Raw genomic sequence first — 24129 nt, forward strand, 5'->3', positions numbered from 1 at the left:
ATTGAGGTTGATCAGTATACCGATAGCAGCACTCAAGCTTGCGCTCTCGATAAACACATTCAAAACTAATGATGTGAATGATGATTTTGAGCTTGATTTTGTGGATCGAGAAATTCTAGGGTCTTTTTCTACACCACCAAGGATTGAACCCTCATCAGAATTGATAAGGAATAGAGGGAAGTAAAGAAGGAGGAGACGGAAAATGGGACCACGAGAAGAGAGAGAATAAAACAAATGGGTCCCATAGACTGAACAAGAAAGGAAAATACTTTCGTAGAATGCCAACCAAAGGATGCTAAAAATGTGGACCCCCAAAGGGTAATTTTGTCAAAACATTGTGATAGCATAGTATTTTAGCCACAGTGAAAGTGGAAAAAGCGCGATCCTAACTTTAATGGTTTTTAAGTTCTTCGTTTTTTTATCCAATCATGGGTAAATTACTCTTTTATCTGTTAGGATTAAACTCACAATCACAATGAAATGAAGAGTAAATGTGAGAAAGAGAATCGAGGCACAAAGGGTACTGGTTTACCCTTAAACTAGGGTCCGATCGAGTAGATGATTCAATTATAATTAAGCACATTATACCTATCCATTGCAACTATCAATTACAAGAAAAAGAGATCATATATAACAATAGTTATTTATGCGCTCAAACCCAAATTATCAATAAAATACGGACTCAAACTATAAAGCCCTTTGGCACTTGGCGCTGCCCCCTTGAGACGGTCGTCGAGGAGAGTCATCCGGACTCGTGCTCGCTCGGTGGTGAGCGAGACTCCCGTGCCTTCCTATTGATTGAGAGTATCGACCACACCTTAATATTATCTTGGTAATTAACTTCTATTTTCTAAGTCCCATCAAATACTTTTTGCGATCTCACCCACTCATTTGATCGGAAAATTTGTAAAGGTAAATGGATTCAATTAGATAAAATAGAAAAATGATTAAAAAAAGTTAGAAAGTATTGAAAGGAAGAATAAAATTTGACTTCTTATTTTCCAACCAAGGAAAAATAATAGAGTCGACAATTTGAATGCCGCCCGGTCTAACACACTTGCTGTCAAAACCCAAATCTTACAAGAATATGGGTAGCGACACGCCATGTATCCGAAGGACATAATCCCAAACACAAAACCCGATGGTTATGCAAACCATTCGCAGGTAATTAGTTTAAACTATAGTGAACAATTTCTTTTCCATTTCAAACAGAAAAAATGATAGTAAAGTTTTTATCCATATTTCCTGCAATAAAAATGATTTTTCGTAAGTGATAATGTGACGTTTCAAGTACGGCACCTACTAACGAGCTCTGCTTTAATATGATATTAAACATAAATAGAGGGTGCATGTGAGAAACATACTAGAAAATCACCCCTAAGACATAACAGAGCAATCGAGAACAAGCACGCGTATCACATGGGTATGGCCATTATAGGTTTTACTACGCACTTGTCTTGCAGTAACATCAATCCACACACATTAGAGACACCAAATTTCAAATACGTAGATATATTTAGAACCAATTATATGTACATTAGAGTTTTTAGAAGTTAACTAGGAAAGATTGCAAAAGATAACCATCACCACCACCACTGCACTCACAACATCCTCCATCGCCATCATCCCCACCCAAGTCATATCCATTCCATGACTCCAACCAAAAAGTGTTTGCTGCAACGTGACCATCAAAAGCCTGCTTGTACATTCTAGCTGTTCGCTAACTATGAACACCACTGCTACTCCACTCCATTATCATTGTCGCTATTGTCATCAGAGTGCATATAAGGCAACGGACCTGTCAGGTGGCCCGACGAATCCCTCACAAACAAAGACACAAAACGAAGTGGAATCATCACCTTCGGCATTCCTACGTCTACCCAAAGAACCAAAACCATCAACCGAAACTGCTCAGTGGGAAACTCGGGATCATGATAGTCTTCCCACGAGTGAACAAAGTCCACAAGTGCACCATAGCGAAGGGTGGGAATGATGGGAGGAATCGACATACCTAGATGGTCCGAAAAATAGTTCAACAAGAGTGAGCTAATAGCTCAGCTAGTGAAACAACTAATTCAATAGCTAACTATTAATTCATCACTCAATCAAGCAAGACTCGATGTCAAAGACATGCAAGCATGAGACCCAACAACAACTCCACGCATTATGCTGTATAACATCACACACACCCATGAGCATGCGAAAGACTACATGTTTACTCTTCAGTTTTCACTTCATTGTCGGTTTTCCATGGGACACCGGCCATGGTTTCTTGAGGGACACATGGCTTAATTTTTTTTCGGCTTAAGTACACCCCAAGTGCCATAAGTTGCGTATGGCGCTCACTTTAGTGCCAAAACTTTCAAATCGATCACTTTAGTGCTATGTTTTTGTAACTTCGATCACTTCGGTGCTAAGTGCATATGTGGCCACCGGAAAGTGTACGTAGAGCCTATGTGGACTTTTTACATAAAAAAGGAGGACGACGTGGCTCGTCGGAGGCCGACTCAAGCATTCGAAGAGTAATATGACGTCGTTACAACCGATTTCACCCAACATAAACCATAAATCCCCAAATTGAACCCCATAGAAACCCTACTCGCGGCTAGAAGGAAAATTTGAGTCCACATTTTGATTTCATCCCAAAATTGATAGCCCTAGGTCGAAATGGAGGGAAGGAGCTTCAGTAGGAGCTCAAATTCGGTTCGACGAAGCAAAGATAATGGTGAGATTTACTGTTATTGTGAGTTACCGAGTCCAACAAGAACGTCTTGGACTCGGTTGAATCCCGGGAGAAGATTCATGGGATGTGGCAAGTATAGAGAGGGGTCGAAGTGCAAATATTTCAGATGGGTTGATAAAAAATTCTCCGATCGAGCCACAAAGGTGATATTGGAACTTCTTGAAAGACGGCATGAACCTCTACCTACATTCATGGACGAATTGGATGGTGTCGATTCAAGGGAAGCTGAGATAAAGGCCGTAACATCTCCGGCAAATCAACCGAAGAAGGAAGTATCAACGATGCGAAAACAAAGAAAGCATGATCGAGCCTTAATTATCGTTTTGTTATATTGTGTAACCTATGTAATGTTCAAGTGTAAGGTGTGTGATGAGAGAAACTTTCTTAGTCTTTCGTAGGTGAAGTTGAGTTCGATATGTATTTGTATTGCATAATGTATAAGTAATGGACAACTTTTCTATGGATAAAGGAGCTTATCGAAGTATTTTGTTGGAAATGGAAGGTTATAATGCAGTGTTTGCTTAGTTTTTGGACAGTTTTTGGACTAGCTGTATATTGTCAATACTTTTTTCATAGTTTTTCGTTTAGTTGTTTGGTTTAATGCAAAAATGGCAGGTAGTTTGTTGTAGGTTTTTTACGTGATTCTTGTTAGTGCTGTTGCGTATAGTTGGGGAGGTTTTAACATGTTTTTTTTGTTGATACTTTGGTTCATATGTTGAGGTGAGCGATTTGCTTCACATGGAACTACAACTGCGGTCGGAATCGTTTCTCCATTTTTTGAAGCCTGAAATGTATCTTGTGTTGTGATCATGCTCATTTGCTACAAAGTTTGGCTGTTGCTATGTTGAGTGCTCAATTTCTTGGAGTTCAAGGTTTGCTTTTGCATTTTTTATTTGAGTTAAAGCTAGTAAAGTTGTATTGAGGGAGATATTTGTTTGCAAGTTTTCATATTTGGAGCTATTTAAAGGTTGCGGACATCTTGTTGCGGGTAATTTTTTGTTGCTGCAAATGCTGGTTATCGGTTATAATGTAAGTGTTATAAGTTGTACATGCTGATCACTTAAGTGCCGGTCGGGGTTAAAAAGTGATCACTTTAGTGCCAACTTTTTGTGAAAGTGATCACTTAAGTGTCAAGTTTTTCTGAAAATTGGTTACTTGAGTGCCAACTTGCTCTGAAAGCGATTACTTAAGTGCATTAAAATTGCACCAGCAACTTGCTGGTGCATCAAAACCTGCAGATCCCAAATTTGTGCCAAAACAAAACCCCAACAATATAACCACCTACCACAACTAAATATAACCAGCCAACAACCAACAATTATAACCAGCCGTCATTCACAAACAGCCAAACAACACAATAAGAAGTGGAATCACAGCAATAAAAATGCATAATTCAACAACAACAAGTTCCATCGTCATTAAGCTTATAATTTACATTAACTAAAAATACGAGCACGAGTTCCCAACAAAAAATGATAACACTAAACTGGTATGAGTTCCCAACAAAAAATGCCAACACAAAATACAAGTTCCACTCCAATCATATCAGTAAACATTAACCACTCCGACTCATTTTCCTTTTGATGGCTTTTTGACTTGGTTCATGATCCTAGCACTCTTTCTAACATGTGCAGCTTCTAGCTCTTCAAGTGGAGTATCCGGTCTTGGTTGAGATGGAACTGTTGCTGGCTTCTTCCTTGGTGGCTACTTGAAGGCTGCAGCTTTTGTCCTCGTCTTTCGCAAACTCTTGTTTGACGCAGCCGTTGACTCTTGGGTTGGCCCATCTTCGGAAATAAGAATCTCTGAGCTTCTCCCGGGCTACAACAACATAATAATAGAAGCAAATGATTTAGAAATTTTTAAATCGATATCCTTATATGGATAAGTCCTACGAAACTTACATGTAAAATAGTCATTCCGGTGCGTTCGTCCGTGAATACGCCATAACCATATTCCTTCAACCTCTTTCCAAGAGCCCCTCTTGTTAGCCGGGGAAATGGTGGGTGTGCAGCGAGCTCTTTTGGCTGCGGAGGTAGTGGTGGTGGTGCCTGGACTGTTTTCTGAGTTGGTCTTCTTCTCACCTAAAGTGTGAAAACAAAGTTATACTACAAGCCATAAAGTAACATAAACAAAGAATGTATATCTTATTGGATATTTTCTCCTCGTTTGTTCAACGGTAGATTCGGTGTGGTTTGGTGCTGGTGGAGATGGCTGGGCTGTACTCTGAGTTATTGACACTTTAGTTGGCTGCATAACATACCCCGATGCAGCAGATTGTGTTGGCTCTTCGGGTGGTGGCGGTTGGGCGGTTTGGTCAACTCTTGCCCTTCTTGTCACCCGAAATATAAAAATGAGGTTACGTTATTGTAAATCTTATAGGAAGACAAAGAAAACAAATAATGTAATATCTTACCGGATATTTTGTCCTCGGTTGGTGAACGGTTGACTCATTGTGCTTTTTTGGCAGCCCTTCAATTGGCCGCACAATGTGGCTTTCTAGTCGTTCTTGTGTCGGATTTGTAGCGACCACTTGCCCTTCATATTGCTTCCTCACTTGATAGCCTTTTTTATTGTGCCCTAGCTTACGGCAGTATGAGCACATCATCTTTGCACCAAACTTGCTCATCCTTTGTCTTGAAACCTCTCCCTCTTGCATCTTTCGTCTCCGCTTTGGCCTTCCTACTTGCTTCTTTAATGGCAAAGGTGCGGGGGCATCACGATTGGTTGGCTCTCAGTATTTGCTACTTCTAATAGGTTGCATCATGGACTTATACGCATCGAGATAGGACCTTTTGCTGTAGCAATAGCTAGGTAATGTTCTGGGTTCTCTTCTTTGTGGTGGATGGCAGAAATGGCATGCGCGCATGGAATTCCATTAAGTTGCCATGCCCGACATGAACACTTCCTCCTATGGAGGTGAACAACATATGTGTCTTCATTCTTTTTGATCTCAAATCCGTCATCGCCATTCCAAATTGGATGGCAGAACCTATTAGCAGCTATATTGTCATCTAATGTCTTCGCAATCCGAGGACCACATTCTCTAGTCCACTTCGCAGCATCATCTCGTTTATTTCGCAGCCTAGTCATGACCACAAGTCGTATATCCTCAAGCATCGCAACGATTGGCTTGCACCTAGCGGCTAATATGCTGCCATTGAAAGCTTCGCTAAGGTTGTTGTCGATGATATCGCACTTGAATTCTTCGCTAAAGAAAGGCCTACACCAATGCTTTGCTTCAGTTTGGAATAGCTCATTGAAACCGTCCTTGCTCGGCTCAAGCAAACCTTGTTTTGCTATCCTAAAGTCAGTCATGTTCGTGCTCTTTACAATTTCCTAGAATTGCTTTTGCAACTTATCTCCTTTGTACTTCTTCGCCCAGTTCGCATATATGTGCCTCGCACACATTCTATGCTCGGCATATGGCATCAAGTCGGCTAATGCGGGAACAAGCCCCTACAATATTAAACCAAGGAATAATTATAAGAAAAGGGAAAATACTTCATAATAAGCTCATTTCAAAAGAATGCATTGACGATGGCTTTACCTTTTGTTGATCACTCATGAAAGCCCAACCGCTCCCATCGGTAATCTCCAAGTCGCCCATCAAATTTTTCATGAACCAGGACCAAGTGTCCTTATTTTCTATCATCACTACAGCCCAATCTAGAGGAAACATTTGGTTATTGCCATCCCTACCAATTGCAGTCAATAATTCACCATTGCATAAGCCTTTTAAAAAGCACCCATCCAATTCTATTACTTTTCTACAGCCGGATAAAAATCCCCGCTTGCATGCATCGAAGTATACGTAGAACCTATCAAACATGGTCCCTTCATCGGGTAATGGCCTTTCCACAACTTCCGCATACACCCTACTTGAATGGTTTTAAAGCCTACATTCATAAACATAATCCCAGATCTGGGCATATTCTTGCTTGTACTGACCCAAGAGTGTTGTCATCACTTTATACTTGGCTCTCTTGCATTGATTCTCCGACACATTAATCCCTACCTGCTCTTTCACTAGCTGCTTCAAGTGAGGACTTCTAATCTCCGGCATCGCCTTGATCGTGTTGAAGAACCGCTTCGATAACCACTTACTTGTTATCCTTTTGTTGTAAAAAACAACCGAACATGTATGTTCCTCCTGAAATGATCTAATTTGAAACGATCCGCTCCTCTTGCTTAGTGCTGCGTAGATCTTCTATCCACAATTACGTTGTGGACATCTAGCTCTCACATATTTTTTCATATTTCGAAGAAACTCTAAAGTCCTCCGGTCAGCAATAGAGCTCTTTAGAATAGCATCCTTAAACTGTTTCGCATCCTCAAATTTCATACCAAGGCTCAAAATAGGACTTGCTACGGTTGGATCATAGGAAAGGTACTTATTTTTCCTTCTACGCATAGTTGCAGCTTCTTCTTCTTATTCGGGCTCGTCATCAAAAGTACCAACCCGGTCACCACTGCCAATTTCCTCACTATTACCGGTAGTTGTAGTAGGTGTAGGTTCTTCTCCATTTGCTGCTTCACCTCCCTCTAATCCTGCAAGTGCTACACTTTTTCTCCTCGCAAAGTCTTTGTGATTTTGTCTTGACCGTTGCAGCTCCTCATCGTCATCGTCGTCTCCTACGAAGCCGACATTTCGCACAACTTCATCATCGTCATCATCATCACTGGATTCTGCAACATCCCAATTTAATCCAGTGATTGCCTCATCGATTGTATTGCTTACTCCTCCCTCTCCTCACTGTCCTCCCTCTCCCTACAATCCCGCCTAATAGCCCAATCTTCCCTCTCTCCCCATTCCTCATGCCCTTCTACAATAGTTTCACCTCCATGAGAAGTGGAATCAATGCCTACTTCTATTGTTTCAGCTATGTCTTCATCTCGAGCATCATCATCACTATCATTGTCTATATACACTTTTGCTTCCTTGCCATGGAGATAGTGATAAATCACATCTTTAAACCCATTCTCATCCCACAACTCTCTCAACCCATCCCTCAAACCCTTCTCGGGAAGACAATAGAGTAATTTACCTACTTTGCAGCCATATAAATGCACTATATCCCTCACGAAAGAAGCATACGACGACGTCCCGACATCGAGGAAAATTGTTCCTTCATTTCCACCTTCGTAGTCCCACTCGTCGGTGTCAATGACAAAATTTCCACCATAACAAATAATGACAACAACGAGATTCTTGTCCATGGTTGTAGGAAAAGAGCAAAAAAATCAATGAAGATATTAGCTTTTGGGACCACAGTCAACAAATGCACGTGGAGGTCCCCACGAGCATACTTTTGATTAAAGACTCATTATTTGTCGTCTAGTATCAACAAAGCAATAGGACAGACAACCAAAGCACGGTATTCGGATTCCATATTTTGAGGTTCGTTCGCATTCAGTTCACTACTTCATAGCAAATAAAAAGCAATTTTACATTGCAAAGGTGTCAGAGGTTTGATTAAACAAGTGGACCAAAAGGGATGCAAAAAATACAAATTCGAAATGGACCGAAGGAATCTCGGGGGCCACTATTTTTCTTTATCAAGAAACCGAAGACGGAGGCTGTGCTTAAAGTAGTATACATCCCCAATGCATCAATCTCGAGCCTTCATTTTACCATATTCGCCCCCAATTTTGCCCTTAATCCTAATTTTCCCCTCGAAGCCCTAATTTCACCTTAATTTTGCCCTAATTTCTGCTCCGGTCTAACCGAGAGAGGGACAAAGGACACGGACGCATACCTCACGACGGCGAGCGGGCGGTGGCGGCGGCTACCGACCGAAGACGAACGATGGCCAGCGACCGGCGGCCGTGACTCCACGAGCGACGATCGCGACCGGATTTCGCACAAGTCCCTCGGCTCCTTCGCACAACACCTAAGAAGGCAACACTCGGCGACGTCGTTTATCTGAATACATAAACGACGTCATTTTACATTTACGTTCTTTTAAGCCACATTGGATTCCACCGTGGCAGTCGATTCTAAAAATTCGCCATGTAAGATAATAAAAATCAATTATAAAATCCACGTAATTCATTCCGCCGGGATGTTGATCGGAATGGCACCGAAGTGCACGATTTTATCCGAAATTAGCACTAAAGTGATCGAAGTTACAAAAACTTAGCACTAAAGTGATCGATTTGAAAGTTTTGATACTAAAGTGAGCGCCATACGCAACTTATGGCACTTGGGGTGTACTTAAGCCATTTTTTTCGAGGGACGCAGACCTTTTGAGGGATATACACCTCAGCGTTTCATCCATGGGACACCGGCCATGGGCAAAAGTTAACAGCTTAACAACTCTTAAAGTGAGCCTCACAGTTCAGAATTCACGATACTTCGAATTTGTGAGCTAACTTTAAAAATTACTCCCGTTGAACGAGGCCTTGCGAACTGAAGTTGAATCGGCTTGTGGAGATATCTGGGGCGTGTACGGGCTAAGCTTTCTCTCTCTTTCCTTGGCTCGTTCCTTTCTTTTTGTATCCTGAAGAGCGCGCGCGCTCTCTCTCTCTCTCTCTCTCGTTCTTATTGTCCATATATATAGGGCTACTGCTTAGGCGGTAGACTCCTGTGATTCGACTAGTCAAAGAGCACAAGTCGTTCATGAATCATGAGCATTACATAGTGGCCACCTGTCCAACCATTACGCACATAGTCTCTCTCCATATAAACTGAGAGCTGTCACCCAACTCTCCTCCTCCTTCTTCTTCTTATTGTGATTCGGAAACACAGCAAGAGCAACGGTTTAGCAGGCAGCATCAGCCATGGAAAGAGGAGATATATACAGAGCGAGCAACAGCCTGCGCGCGACCAGCTCCCCAATGGGGAGGAACCATGCAACGACCATGGACGAGTTCTCGAGGTCTTCGCACGACGAGGACGACAAAGAATCTCTGAAATGGACTGCTCTGGAGAAACTCCCCACCATGAACCGTCTCCGGAAAGGGATTCTGACGGCTTCCCATGGCGGCAGGCTAACGAGATCGACATCCAGAGCCTGGGTTCTAATGAGAGGAAGATATTGATGGAGAGGTTAGTGAGGGTCGCTGAGGAAGACAACGAGAACTTCTTGCTGATGCTCAAGAACCGCGTGGATAGGTACATACAAAGTCTCTGTTTACTGTGTCTTTGGAACCTCTGTTTCTGGGGTTTCCGAGAAAAAAGATAAAAAATTTACCTATGATTTCAATAATAGTAAAAGTAAAACCTCTTTTAGAGTTGCATCAAGTTGATACTCATGCTATTTTAAGTCTTTAAGTGCTTTCATAAGGATATCTGGAAACCATACTAATTTATCTAGAGATACTCTTACTCACATTAATGTAAATCTTCTTTCTTACAAAAAGATAAGGACTAAGATTTAGATTAGTCTAAGTACAAATATTGATTTATATTAATATGAGTATGAACATCTATAGATAAATTAATATCATTTCTATGAACATCTATAGATAAATTAATATCATTTCTAGATATCCTTACGAAACATATAATCATCAAATAGCATGAATATCAACCCGATAAAACTTTAAATTGGTTTCTACTTTTATTTTTACAGAGATTATAAACTAAAATTTACTTAAATATAAATAATATTTATAGAGACTAAAAAGGTAAAAATATAATGAAAAATATCTTTTTTTTTTGTTGATTTAGGAAAATGATTGAAATGAATAGACATTCCAAAATATGTGCAACAGTATAATTATGAAAACTTATGAATGGAACTGAAGTATTGATTGGACTTTGTCATGTAAAGTTGATGGAGTATATTGAATAATTGAAAGTATAGGGACTACAATGAACATTTAGGAATTGTTCAACGATTACATTAAATGAATTAAAAGTTCAATGATGATATCGTACATGGTGTTAAAATTCATGTACTATTAGCATCATTTTCCCTTTCGAATGCGGAAGTCAACATTATTTCCTCCATTATACGAGTCCAACTTTGGCTATTGTATTAGACTTCTGTACCTCTATTTGCCTTAAGAACAATTTGAATATGATTGATTTTGTGCACGAAATAAGATGGCTCACAAAATCGACCAGCTAGTCCTGTCGAGGCGACATTTTTTTTTTTTTTTTAGCATCTGATGGCGGAGCACATGTCACATCCTCAAATGCTGATAGTCCTCTTAATATTCCACTTATTTTGCATTTATACATCGTTACTTGATAGAAATGATCAATGAACAACTTTGAGCCTTTGCAGGCCTTATAATCACGCCTAATTTATCACTTAGAGCCGCTTACGAACAGAAACAGTCATACTACTATCCCAACTTTGCGAGCCAGGGGAGGCGACACTACTTCGATCCCCTTGCTAGGCCCACCCAAAATTGCCTTCGGGATACTATGGTATCAATGGGGTTGCTACGCCGCTGAACCGCTATATGTATGATTGTGTCGATTCCTTTGTTTGATTCGAAAAGGAGATTGACATATCCAGGAAACAAGAAGATTATATATAATGACCCCGAGCTGCCACTCACAATACACAGCTAGCATATACCTCAATTCCCTTCGCACATTCCTACATTGAAGTTAAGAGGGCCGACAAATCAAGTGAAGAAGGAAGAAAATTGTCAAAATCAATATTCCTTGGGCTGCTTTTGAGAAGAAAAATGTGAGTTGGTGGTTGGACATTGCTTTCACCAAAAGGTTGTGCTTACTAGGAAGATCTCTCGCATTTATAGCACTTGAGACTTGTACAATTATTCCTCAAAAGTCAACTACCTATTTCCATTTTGAAGCCGGTGCCCATTTCCACAGCCAAAATTGCTGAAGCATTTGTATTAATTTCGAAGATGTTTGTCTTCTCCATTCATGGTTACGAGCTGCGACAAGGAATCACGGTTCCCTCTTAAACAATCAACTTACTTAAAAGAGGTTAATTTGACGTAGGGGCAACTCTATCTTGATCAATAAAATCAAGTACGTAATAGGAACTTGTGAGCGCGGTGACAAAAATCCGATACCCAGTAAAGTTCATAGTCTTGTTTTGTGTTGGCAAGTTATCAACTTACATTTAAATATACTTGTTAGGATATTTAGTGCCAATGAGTTATTGGCCAACTAAAATATATTAAATGCTCCATGCTACGTCAATTTTCTCATGTAAGACTTTCTAACACAACTCGAACGCGCATCTCAACACTACTAATGTATAATTGAGCAAGTTATTAACCCACATTTGAACATAACACTATTAGTTGACTATCATGTTACCAACTTCATTTGAATTTTGCCTCGAAGTTTAGGTATAAATATTTAGTACACTACCAACTTACAACTGAATTTAACAAAAATATTGATATTGTCACCGTTTGAAGAAGCTCTTGTAAAAATTTGAATGGCTTATGAACGCTCTGTTTGTTTCGTGCAAAATGAGACATATTATTTAGAAATTCATTCTTTAGGAAAATGACAATATTTTTTAGTGTTGGTACAACCTGAAAATGAATAGGAGAATATTTTTCATCGTTTGGTATGGAAAATATGGTTTGATTTTTCTGGAGAAAATTATCAAAAAATTTAAAATTTTAATTATTCTTTATTTTTTTATTTTGTTTTCTTTCTTCCTCCACCGGTAGCCAACCATGGCGATGGTCGGCAACCGACCACAATGAGCTGGCCCAAGGCCAGCAAGGCTCCACCTCGCTAGATTCTGGCGAGGTTGAGCTCGCTCGAGGCCTGCGACCGGCAAGGAAAAAAGAAAACAAAAGAAAAGAATAAAGAATTATCAAAATTTCACAAATTAAAAGAACAAGGAAAAAAAGAAAGGAAAAATAAAAATAATTAGAAAGAAAAAGAAGGTGAAGTAGTGTAGGGAGGAAAGAGGGGGAAAATGATTTTCTCTTTTCAAAAAAGGAAATCATTTTCTCCACTTTTGAATGTGCCTTATCTATTGGTGGAAAATGTTGTCCTTAACTAGTTTATCTGTGAATCAACATCGGAAAATGCAAATCTTCTTTCTCATGAAGGTTATTTTTCGTGAAACAAATGGAGCCTAAATCGATGTTCACATTAATGTTTCAACATTAGTGTTATTGAGAAGTTTCGCGAGAGGACCTCATCCCTATTACCGGATAAGCACAAATAAATGCTTGAGGGTGAACACCTATTACTAGTCACTAACAAAAGAATGCTATGTACAATTTAAGCATAAGAACGGAATATTTAAGAAGGTATTTTTGGGGCTGACCATTTGATGAGGCTTCTGTTCTACAATGTCATTCCCAAGTCGAATACGTAGATGCGAACACAAGGACGCAAGTGAGAGCAAGCGAAGAGATATAGAACGTACAGAATGTCAAAATTCTCAGTAGAAGAGGAAGAGTAAATAGATTTCAATCACGCGTTAGCTGAGCTTGAGCCCGATTTTCCTCTGGTCTCTTGGTGGGTGGAAATGACAAACCCTTGCTAAACTCTTCTGATTCGCAAGAGCTTGTTTTGGTCATGTCTAGGAGTACGAATTATATGGGGGAGATCTTTTGAAAAAATTTCCCCATTTGTTTGAGGAAATTTGTTGACCGTGAGAATAAAATTCTAACACCTTCATCATCTTTCTGACAAATAATACACCCTTGCTTTTTGTGGTTTTATTCTCACAGCTGCATGAAGTTTTTTCTTAAGTACATTGACACCATGAGTCTTTTTTTTTTTTAAACTTGCCCGGGGCTCCCTAATTCTAAGGCTTCGTTTATTTAGCAAAAAATGTGATGTTTCTGAAAAACATCTTCCAGGAAGTCATTTTTCTAGAAAATGAAAATATTTTTTAGTGTTCGACTGGGATCTTAAAAATGAATTGAGAAATATTTTTCGTCATTCGATAAGGAAAACGAAAGGCTTTCATTTTGGTTGGTTCGTCTATGTAAGTTCATCGATGAGTGAGAGCAATCGAGCCACTTATTTTGTCTTTATTTTATCGCAAAAAATTTCACTTTTTGGCTTTGTAGTTTGACGCTTGTTCCAATTAAATTCCCATGGATTTAATTTATTTAATCTAAGTTCTTTTACTTTCACAGGTATTCTAATCAAATCTCTCTGTCACCAAATCCAACTGACTTCAACTGATGTGCCTCAACATGATGCAAAGTTTGACACAAATAAAATAGGCGAATCACCGGAAAAGGTGTAGAAAAAATCATAAACCTATTGCATTAGTACCAATTCAATCTTAGACCTTTCAATTGGACCAATTTAATATTACGCAAGCAAAAAGAGATATTGGCCACAACATTATCTGATGAATCAAATGAGGATAAAGTGGTCGAGATAGAGTTTCTAGAAGGTTGAAGAATAGATACTTCTTATTTCAAGCCAGAGATTCTAAATTAAAGTTTTCTTATTTCAAGTTGATTTACTAATTTGAGCACATTTCGTGTAATTTCACATTTCATAGTTTCATGTATCTAGGTTAAAGTTTCGTCATTTGATGTTTCCTATTTTGAATTTCTCTTTTTTTTTTAAATTTAAATTTAACATTCCTAATTCAATGTAACGTGGGATATTTTCCTAGTTCCCCTATAAAAAAAAAGAAAGATATACCTGCTTAATTGCAAGAATGCGGAGTTTTGGGTCGATGGTTTATGAAAATTTCTCTCAAATGAGTGATTCTTTCGGTTCTTTGTCCAATTCGCTTTGTCGGTGAACCTTATTTCAAATATATGTTTTTTTGTTTTTTCCGATGAAGTTCCATCGAACGCTTTTTACACTCACGCCCATTCACCACGCATTGTAGTGTTAAAAGGATTTGATCGGAAAAATTTTGGAAGTAAGAAGGTTTAATAAAATACGTTAGATTTAAAAAAGAGTTAGATTTAATCGACAAATTCTGAATGCCGCGTAACACGCACCGTCTCTCTCTCTAGCTCTATATATAAACTCCATTTTCACGTCTCTTCATCTCCTCCATTGCCTCCTCCTTTGTGAGCTCGTTTCATAGAACAACTCTTCATACGTAATTGCAGGAAGGACACATCAGCGGGAAACAGAACACGGAAAGCTGTCGACTGCCTCTTTTTCTTCTTCTTCTTCTTTCTCGTGTATCAGAGAAAGAGCAAGAGCAACGCTTCAGTAGGCAGCTTCATCCATGGAAGGGGGAGACATATACAGAGCGAGGAACAGCCTGCGCGAGACGATGGACGTGTTCTCGAGGTCTTCTCGCGACGAGGACGACGAGGAAGCTCTCAGATGGGCTGCTCTCGAGAAGCTCCCCACCTTCGACCGCCTCCGGAAGGGGATCCTGACGGCTTCGCGTGGTGGCGGTGCTAACGAGGTCGACATCCAGGACCTGGGTTTTCATGAGAGGAAGAGATTGATGGAGAGGTTAGTGAGGGTGGCCGAGGAGGACAACGAGAAGTTCCTGCTGAAGCTCAAGAACCGTATTGATAGGTACGGTCTCTGTTTCCTCTGTTTTGTGGGGTTTCCGAAGGGAGGAGATAAGAGTTACGAAATCTGCAACGTTTCTTGGAATGGAGTCTGCTTGGCTCCCGAGAAAAATCTACCGAGGAAAATCCTCATGTCAGACCATCTCTAGTTAGTGAAATTTTTCTCGTCGACAATGGTGGGAACTGTCCATTCATGAATCATGCACGTTTTTTCCACCGTGAAATTTTCCTGGTGTTCTCAAGATGTTCTTATTTAATTTTCTTTTTGGGCTTGAAGAACTGTGGTTATCGTGAATCTGGGTTTATTTTGCAGAGTTGGAATTGATATTCCTACAATTGAAGTTAGATTTGAGCATTTGAACGTGGAGGCAGAGGCTCATGAAGGAAGCAGAGCTTTGCCAACCTTCATTAATTTCTCCACTAATATTCTAGAGGTAAGCCAGCAATCACCTAAATATTTTTAATGCAAAAGCATAAAAATATGTGATTTAGATGGCCCTGGCTCTCTCACCTCAACGGCTAGCTTTTGGATAAGTGGCGGAGAGTCCATGTGTCATCCAAGTCCCATTTAGGATCATGACAATCAACCATGCTCTGCAAACTTGGTGCACACATGGTGTTGACTTTTGTACTGGCCTTCTGCTAGCCTCGAGCAACCGCTGCAATATGGGTTCACCACGAGTGCCCCACGACAATGCGAGATGGCTCTTATGTGAATTGATATAGACTTTAGGAGAACCACAAACCAGAAGCTAGCTAATGAGATGGGAGAACCCAATAAAACATAGACCACACATCCAAATCCCACACTATTGGGTCACATAACTTGCCATTATGATCATATTAATCTTCTGATTAAAACGACATTCGGTAATTTGGTTGAATGACCTGATTGGATTCTTTGTTTAACCTTCACTATTCTTTGTGTTTCATTTTACACATGAAGGGCTTCTTGAATTTTCTACACGTTCTTCCTAGTAGAAAGAAGCACTTGACTATCCTTCAAGATGTCAGCGGGATCATCAAACCTGGCAGGTGAGCAAACCAAACCAAATCACAAACCAGGTTTTCAAACCTCCAAATTGAATTGAACTGAACTTAATTTTGTTTCAGCATGTCCGATTTGGTTTCATCTTCGAGCTTGGTTCCGTGTTCTACAGATGCATTATGAGCAGTCATTTAAAAGTCTCAACTAAAAATTGTCGCATTCTTGTTGGACAGAAGTTTTCAACATATCGATTGGATTACCGCTTCAAATTTGATTTGGAAATAATGCATGCCCTTTCTTCTTATGATAACAAAATCGAACAGAAACGGATATGGATTCATCTTTTTTCCTTGAACAAAACAGTGAAAAATTAGCTTTAGTTTTCTTATCTGGCATGTTTCTTCTCATTTGGATGGACAATTTTGCAGGATGACTTTGCTTCTGGGTCCTCCTAGTTCTGGGAAGACCACGCTTTTGTTAGCTTTGGCTGGAAAGCTTGATCCTGAACTAAAGGTTAATGCAAGTCACCTTTCATTTGATTTCAGGCCTTCTATTGTGGATTTACAACTTTTATGTGACAAATTAATATAACATGCCATTATACTGAAGAATGAAGATTGTTTCTCAGACAACAGGAAGGGTAACTTACAATGGACATGGCCTGAATGAGTTTGTGCCCCAAAGAACAGCGGCTTACATAAGTCAACATGATCTTCACATAGGAGAAATGACAGTCAGAGAAACGTTGGCCTTCTCTGCAAGATGTCAGGGTGTTGGATCACGATACGGTTAGCTGATTAGAATGGATTCTTTCATACTTTTATGATGTCATATTTGAGTTTGGCTTAGACAAATACTTTCGAATAAGAACCGCTGATTCTTTGGCGGCATCTGCAGATATGTTGTCAGAGTTGTTGAGAAGAGAGAAAGCAGCAAATATAAAACCAGACCCTGATGTTGATATCTTCATGAAGGTAATTAAATTAAACAAGGCGAGCTTAGAGTTGTTTTTCGTTTTTTCATTCAAAGCAAGGAAAGGAATTAAGTAAACCATAAGAAGAGACTGATGAGGAACAAACTGTTTTGAGTTCGACTCCTGCAAGCAGTTACTATGTTATTGGAATTCTTAGATCAACGTGCGTGTCTGGTTTTTCTTATGCCATGGATCATGCAAAATTCCACAGGCAGCAGCAACAGAAGGTCAGGAGGCTAATGTTATCACTGATTACATTCTTAAGGTAATTTCGACAAGATTCACCCCAAAATCATGCAGGCACTTGACAAATAGCAGAACTTTAATGCCCATGTTTTCATCACAGATTTTAGGCCTGGAAATATGTGCTGATACGATGGTCGGAGATGAAATGTTGAGGGGTATTTCCGGAGGACAACGGAAGCGTGTGACCACAGGTTAGAACAAGAAGCATATTAAACTTGTAGTTACTGAAGGTGTTCGATTATCTGACCCGTAAGTTCTAGGTGAGATGCTGGTTGGGCCGTCTAATGCATTGTTCATGGATGAGATATCTACTGGGCTCGATAGCTCGACGACGTACCAGATCGTCAACTCCCTGAAACAATTTATTCACATTCTTGATGGAACAGCTGTTATCTCTCTCCTCCAGCCAGCTCCAGAGACTTATGATCTGTTCGATGATATCATTCTACTATCTGATGGTCAGATTGTGTACCAGGGCCCATGTGAACTCGTCCTGGATTTCTTCGAATCAATGGGATTCAAATGCCCTGCGAGGAAGGGTGTTGCTGATTTCTTGCAGGAAGTAAGTGAAAATATGAAAATTTTATTTGAGCAACTTCTAGGAGATAAAAGATATATACTGTAGCAAGTCTCTTGCAATAACATACTAATCTACTTTTCGATAGGTAACATCAAGGAAAGATCAGCATCAGTATTGGGTACGTAAAGATGAGCCATACACTTTTGTCACGGTTCGGGAATTTGCGGAGGCGTTCCGGTCATTTCACGTGTGGAGAAAACTGGGGGCTGAACTTTCTACTCCATTCGATAAGAGCAAGAACCACCCTGCTGCGTTGACTACCAAAAGATTTGGTGTTGGAATGAAGGATTTGCTGAAAGCTTGCATTTCAAGGGAGTACTTGCTTATGAAAAGGAACTCCTTTGTCTACATCTTCAAGATCACTCAGGTAAATACCGACTTCATTCTCTTTCAGTTCACATCAAACATGAGTTGTCTGGTGTACTTAAGCTGATGTCATTCTGTTTCAGTTCACTTCAAACATGAATTGTCTGATGTGCTTAAACTGATATGACTTGTTTTATTAGCTCACGATTTTGGCGTTTATTACGATGACCCTGTTCTTACGGACGAAGATGCATCGGGATTCCGTAACTGATGGAGGACTTTATATTGGTGCCTTGTTCTTCACCGTAGTTGTGATCATGTTCAATGGAATGGCAGAGCTTTCGATAACAATAGCCAAGCTCCCAGTTTTCTACAAGCAAAGAGACCTCCTCTTCTATCCAGCATGGGCATATGCTCTTCCATTATGGATTCTGAAGATCCCCATCACATTTGTGGAGGTTGCAGTTTGGGTATTCATCACATACTATGTCATTGGATACGACCCAAATGTTGGAAGGTCAGAAAGAGTTGTGATTGTTCTTTGGTGGTCAGATGGAAATTTTAATCTCGTTGTTGTAGTTGATCCATTCTACTGTCTATGTTGTGTTACAGGTTGTTCAAGCAGTATCTTTTACTTGTGGTCGTTAACCAGACGGCCTCTGGATTGTTCCGACTAATCGCAGCACTTGGGAGAAATCTTATCATTGCCAGCACATTTGGGTCTTTTGCTCTGCTCACTCTCTTTGCATTGGGCGGCGTAGTTCTTTCCCGAGGTATTACAGATACTAGAGTTCAACCATTTCCTTTATTATGTTTGTAGCTTCTTTTTCATTAGAAGTGCAATATTTTCATTTCTTTGAATTGTAGAGGACATGAAGAAATGGTGGATTTGGGGCTACTGGACATCTCCTTTAATGTATGGGCAGAATGCAATAGTCATTAACGAGCTTCTAGGATCGAGTTGGGATAAGGTGAAGTCTTGTATTTATCCTTATAATAGATGTGACTTCTTTGACTTACCGATTCCTCTTGTATTAATCCTTCTAATAGATTCCCATAAATTCAAGTTCAAACGAACCACTAGGAATTCAAGTTTTAAAGTCTCGTGGGTTCTTTACTGAAGCATACTGGTATTGGATTGGAATTGGGGCATTGTTTGGCTTCATCATCCTATTCAACTTTGGGTTTTCCGTTGCTCTTGCTCTTCTCAATCGTAAGTGGCTTTCCTTCTTGTTGAGGTTTCTGTCAACAAGAGCTTGCCTACTCAAGCTCCACGTTATGATGCAGCCTTTGGCAAATCCCAGCCAGCAAAATCACATGATCCTGAGGGTAATGAGGACGTTAATAGAAGGGGAGGATCAATTCAGTTGCAATCTGAAGGCTCTAGTCACAAAAATGGATCAGGTATAATGTCTAGCTAGTTAGATTCTTTCCTTTGTCTGTCATTTAGCAGAAGTTAAGACATCAAAGGAGTGAACAACTGTTTTGGTCCATCAACAACTCATGTTACTTCTTTGCCTATCTTTTCTTTTTGTTCTTGCAGGGAGGTCATCTGGGTCTACACCTACATGGCCTGAGACAGCCGTTGCCGCTGATAGGAAAAGTGAAATCGTTCTCCCTTTTGAGCAGCACTCAATTACTTTCAATGAAATAACTTACTCCGTTGATATGCCACAGGTATCTTTAAACTATGAAAAGTCTGAAGATAGTGAAAATAGATCTTTCTCGATTTGTTCATCCTCAAATGTTCATCCTAAGTATAACTAAGTGTTTGTGGTTGTCTTGGCAGGAAATGAAGAATCAAGGTGTTCTTGAGGATAAATTTGTGCTCTTGAAAGGTGTAAGTGGCGCTTTTAGGCCAGGTGTTCTCACAGCTCTGATGGGCGTCAGCGGTGCTGGTAAAACTACTTTGATGGATGTGTTGGCTGGGAGAAAGACCGGAGGGTACATCAAGGGGAACATAACAATTTCTGGGTATCCAAAGAACCAGGATACTTTTGCTCGAATTTCCGGATATTGTGAACAGAATGACATCCATTCACCTAATGTTACTGTCTATGAATTGCTACTTTACTCGGCATGGCTGCGTTTGCCTCCTTGTGTGGATGAACGAACCAGAAAGGTTTGCATATACACCACAATCTGTTTCAACGAGGATTGCCTGCTTAACTCCAAACTAATTGTGGAAGTGCTTAATGCTTAGCTAGTTATAAAGTCTAATTGAGCATCAATCTAGTTCAATCATTTCTACGATAAAAAATGTTGCAGATGTTTATTGAGGAAGTCATGGAGCTTGTGGAGCTAAATCCACTGAGACAGTCCTTGGTCGGTTTGCCCGGTGTTGATGGTCTATCCACCGAGCAACGCAAAAGGCTGACCATTGCGGTTGAGCTAGTCGCAAACCCCTCCATCATTTTCATGGACGAACCAACCTCAGGGCTTGATGCAAGAGCTGCTGCCATTGTCATGAGAACAGTTAGAAATACGGTGGACACGGGGAGAACGGTTGTATGCACAATTCACCAACCGAGCATTGATATATTTGAAGCATTCGATGAGGTGAGTTGTGTCAGCACATTCAAAAAACGAATAGTCTTTTTTGCAGCGCGTTCAAACTGAGAAGCTATTGCGTTTTTACTTGTTTGGCAGCTTTTCCTAATGAAACGCGGGGGACAAGAGATATATGTAGGTCCTCTGGGTCGTCTGTCTTCTCATCTTATAAATTATTTGGAGGTACATACTGTTTCTTGAATATAATCTGGATTCAATTGTACTTTCCTTTTGCTACTCGAATGACCAAGTTATATTTATTCAAAATGAAGGGAATCCAAGGAGTTAGCAATATCAAAGATGGGTATAATCCAGCAACTTGGATGCTCGAAGTTACAACCCCAGCAAATGAACTCGCTTTGGGTGTCGATTTTTCTGATTTATACAAGAACTCAGATTTGTACAGGTAGGTTTACCGCACATCTCGAAGTCAAAATTTTAGTCCTGCTACTGACCCGTAAAATGTCAATGTAAAAATGTATTTTCGTGATTTTCAGGAGAAACAAGGCTTTGATTAAAGAGTTGAGCATACCTCCTCCAAATGCCAAGGATCTCTATTTCTCGACCAAGTATTCTCAGTCAACTTTCACCCAGTTAATGGCTTGCCTATGGAAGCAACATTGGTCTTACTGGCGGAATCCGCCATATACGGCTGTTCGGTTCCTCTTCACTGTCTTCATTGCCTTAATGTTTGGGACTATGTTCTGGGACCTCGGCTCTAAAACGTAAGTTCTGCCTAGAATGTCAATTTTTGCCCCATTCATTCTCGAATTTGTGTGCTTATGAATGTTAGGTTTGCAGTACCCGGCAACAAGATTTGATCAATGCGATGGGATCTATGTATGCGGCCGTTCTCTTCCTTGGGGTCCAAAATGCGTCTTTGGTGCAACCAGTTGTAGCAGTGGAGAGAACGGTTTTCTATAGAGAGCGAGCTGCAGGAATGTACTCGGCTCTCCCATACGCATTAGCACAGGTAAAATTGCTTCGAAATGATTCCGACTACGCTTATTCTAAAGATGTTAAGCATAAATCAATGCTGGAAGCTTGCTGATGTTATTCATCTTTTATTCATAGGTTTTGATTGAAGTTCCTTATGTTCTCATGCAAGCTATATCATATGGCATCATAGTTTATGCAATGATTGGATTCGAATGGACAATTGCAAAATTTTTCTGGTATCTGTTCTTCATGTACTTCACATTGTTGTATTTCACCTACTATGGTATGATGGCCGTGGGCATGACCCCGAACCACCACATCGGTTCCATTGTCTCTTCTGCATTCTACGGCATATGGAACCTCTTTTCGGGGTTCATCGTACCAAGGACTGTAAGTTCTTTAGCAACCTGGCCATTCTGATGTTTGTGCTGATTTTGTTTTCAACAAGTATAATGCCTGATTTGTGAACACCCTCATGACTTCTTATTTAACAGAGGATACCTGTCTGGTGGAGATGGTACTATTGGGCATGCCCGGTTTCCTGGACTCTATATGGATTGGTAGTCTCTCAGTTCGGCGATCTAAAGAACACACTTGAGGACACTGAGGGTACGGTTGAAGAATTTGTGAGAGATTACTTTGGTTTCCGACATGATTTTCTGGGCGTGATCGCCTCCGTAATCTTAGGATTCACATTGCTCTTTGCATTCATTTTCGCCATTTCCATAAAGGTGCTCAATTTCCAGAGGCGGTAGACTTTAACGTTGCATTGGTCCTCAAAACAAGCGTGTTTCTGAAAGAAAATGAGAAGGGCTAAAGCATTCGCCTTGTTTCATGTTAATTTTTTTATCTTCCTCTTTTTGCTTTCCAGTCAAATAAGTTACCTGTAAATTGGTATCTAATTGCCATATCAAGTAGATGAACTCTTTTGCTTATACAGCAACTGTCTCCATTTTTTCAATCATATGAATCTTTTCTGGAAGAAGTATTGAACTGTGAATTGGTTGCTGCAACAAACGAACATTCCTGAGACCAGACACCAGGTTCAGTTTCGGGGAACAGGAATGCATATCATGAACCTTTCCCTTTTAAACCACTGATCTCAATGAATGCCAAAATGTCAGTTGGTCCTTTCAAACCATTTCATTATACATCTAACCCCAAAAGAAAAATCTAATTAGAGACAAATTGAAATGATGGGATTTATTTGTTCTTGAATTCGATAATAAATAAATCCTCATGTGTAATTTTTTGGGAAAATGACACAAATGGTCCCTAAACTTTGCCCCAGTATGCAATGTGGTCATTGAACTTTTAACTTGACCAATATAGTTTATGAACTTTAGTCCAATGTATTGAGATCCCTGAATTTTCAATTTGTTTAATGGGGTCCTCGAACTTTTGGAATATATTCAACTTAGTCCTAAAACTATAAGAAAATGTGCAATTTCGTCCCCGAACTTGAATTAAGGAAAATACTACATTGAAATATCTTCCTATAGTTCGGGGACTAAGTTGAACATATTTAAAAAGTGTATAGACCATATTGATCAAATTAAAAATTGAGAGATCACATTGCACATTAGTCTAAAGTTCAGGAGCCATATTAGTCAAATGAAAAATTTAGGATTATATTGTACATTGGGTCAAAGTTTAGGGACCATTTATATCATTTTTGCTAATCCTTTCGTTCTTTTATAGTCATGATTTGAAAATGATTCGAGCGCGTTTATTCTTAGGCCTCCATTGAGGCCCAAATATGTAAGTTTATTTATATAAAATACTTGTACATATGGTTCTTGAACTTTGGCCCATGTGCATTTTTATCTTTTAACGTTTAATTTATTCAGTGTGATTGTTGAACTTTAAAAAATGTTCAATCTAATCTCTAGATGATATAAAAATATACAATGTTATCCTATTATTAATTCAAGATAACATAATTTTCTTATTTGGCTTTTAATCCAGTAAAATTGAACGGTGGGCAAAAAAATGACATGTGAATTATCTACGTAAGATGTTTAAATCATAAGGGTATAATAAATCACGTCATCAAATAACATGAATAATCATTTTTCCAAATTGAACAATTAAAAAGGATTATCAAATTTTATTAGAGTTTAATATAGGCTCTCACATGGACTTCCACATTAGAAAAAATTTATCCATGTTACACTTCAACGTGGTCTCAGGGCCGCTTCCATTGGATTTGGGCAGTGATGCCGGAGCATCAAATTCCATTTACTGTTATGCAAGTAAGAGAGACTTTGGCCACAACTTTTATCTAATGGGTCAAATGAAGATAAAACGGCAAAGATAGAGTTTTTAGAAGATTGAAGAGAAAAACTTCTAGATTAAAGTTTTCTCAGTTCAAGTTGGCTTCCTAATTT

The 24129-nt window shown here is 39.6% G+C and overlaps 1 protein-coding gene across 1 annotated transcript; it reads left to right on the plus strand.

Annotated features, from left to right (window-relative positions):
* Window positions 1–9509: 9509 nt before the first annotated feature.
* LOC125316117 (pleiotropic drug resistance protein 1-like) lies at window positions 9510–22775 on the plus strand. The gene is made up of 25 exons (XM_048283399.1): window positions 9510–9603; window positions 14907–15161; window positions 15471–15591; window positions 16104–16192; window positions 16574–16658; window positions 16774–16933; window positions 17043–17119; window positions 17330–17383; window positions 17465–17555; window positions 17625–17926; window positions 18030–18311; window positions 18451–18767; window positions 18863–19023; window positions 19118–19221; window positions 19301–19463; window positions 19538–19654; window positions 19794–19927; window positions 20040–20372; window positions 20519–20809; window positions 20900–20983; window positions 21073–21206; window positions 21298–21525; window positions 21602–21773; window positions 21875–22129; window positions 22234–22775. Exons 1-25 carry the CDS (start codon window positions 9524–9526, stop codon window positions 22492–22494), a joined length of 4350 nt encoding a protein of 1449 aa, XP_048139356.1. The 5' UTR covers window positions 9510–9523; the 3' UTR covers window positions 22495–22775.
* The last annotated feature ends 1354 nt before the right edge of the window (window positions 22776–24129 follow it).

Source organism: Rhodamnia argentea, chromosome 8, assembly GCF_020921035.1.
Source record: "Rhodamnia argentea isolate NSW1041297 chromosome 8, ASM2092103v1, whole genome shotgun sequence".
NCBI classification, from domain to species: Eukaryota; Viridiplantae; Streptophyta; class Magnoliopsida; order Myrtales; family Myrtaceae; genus Rhodamnia; species Rhodamnia argentea.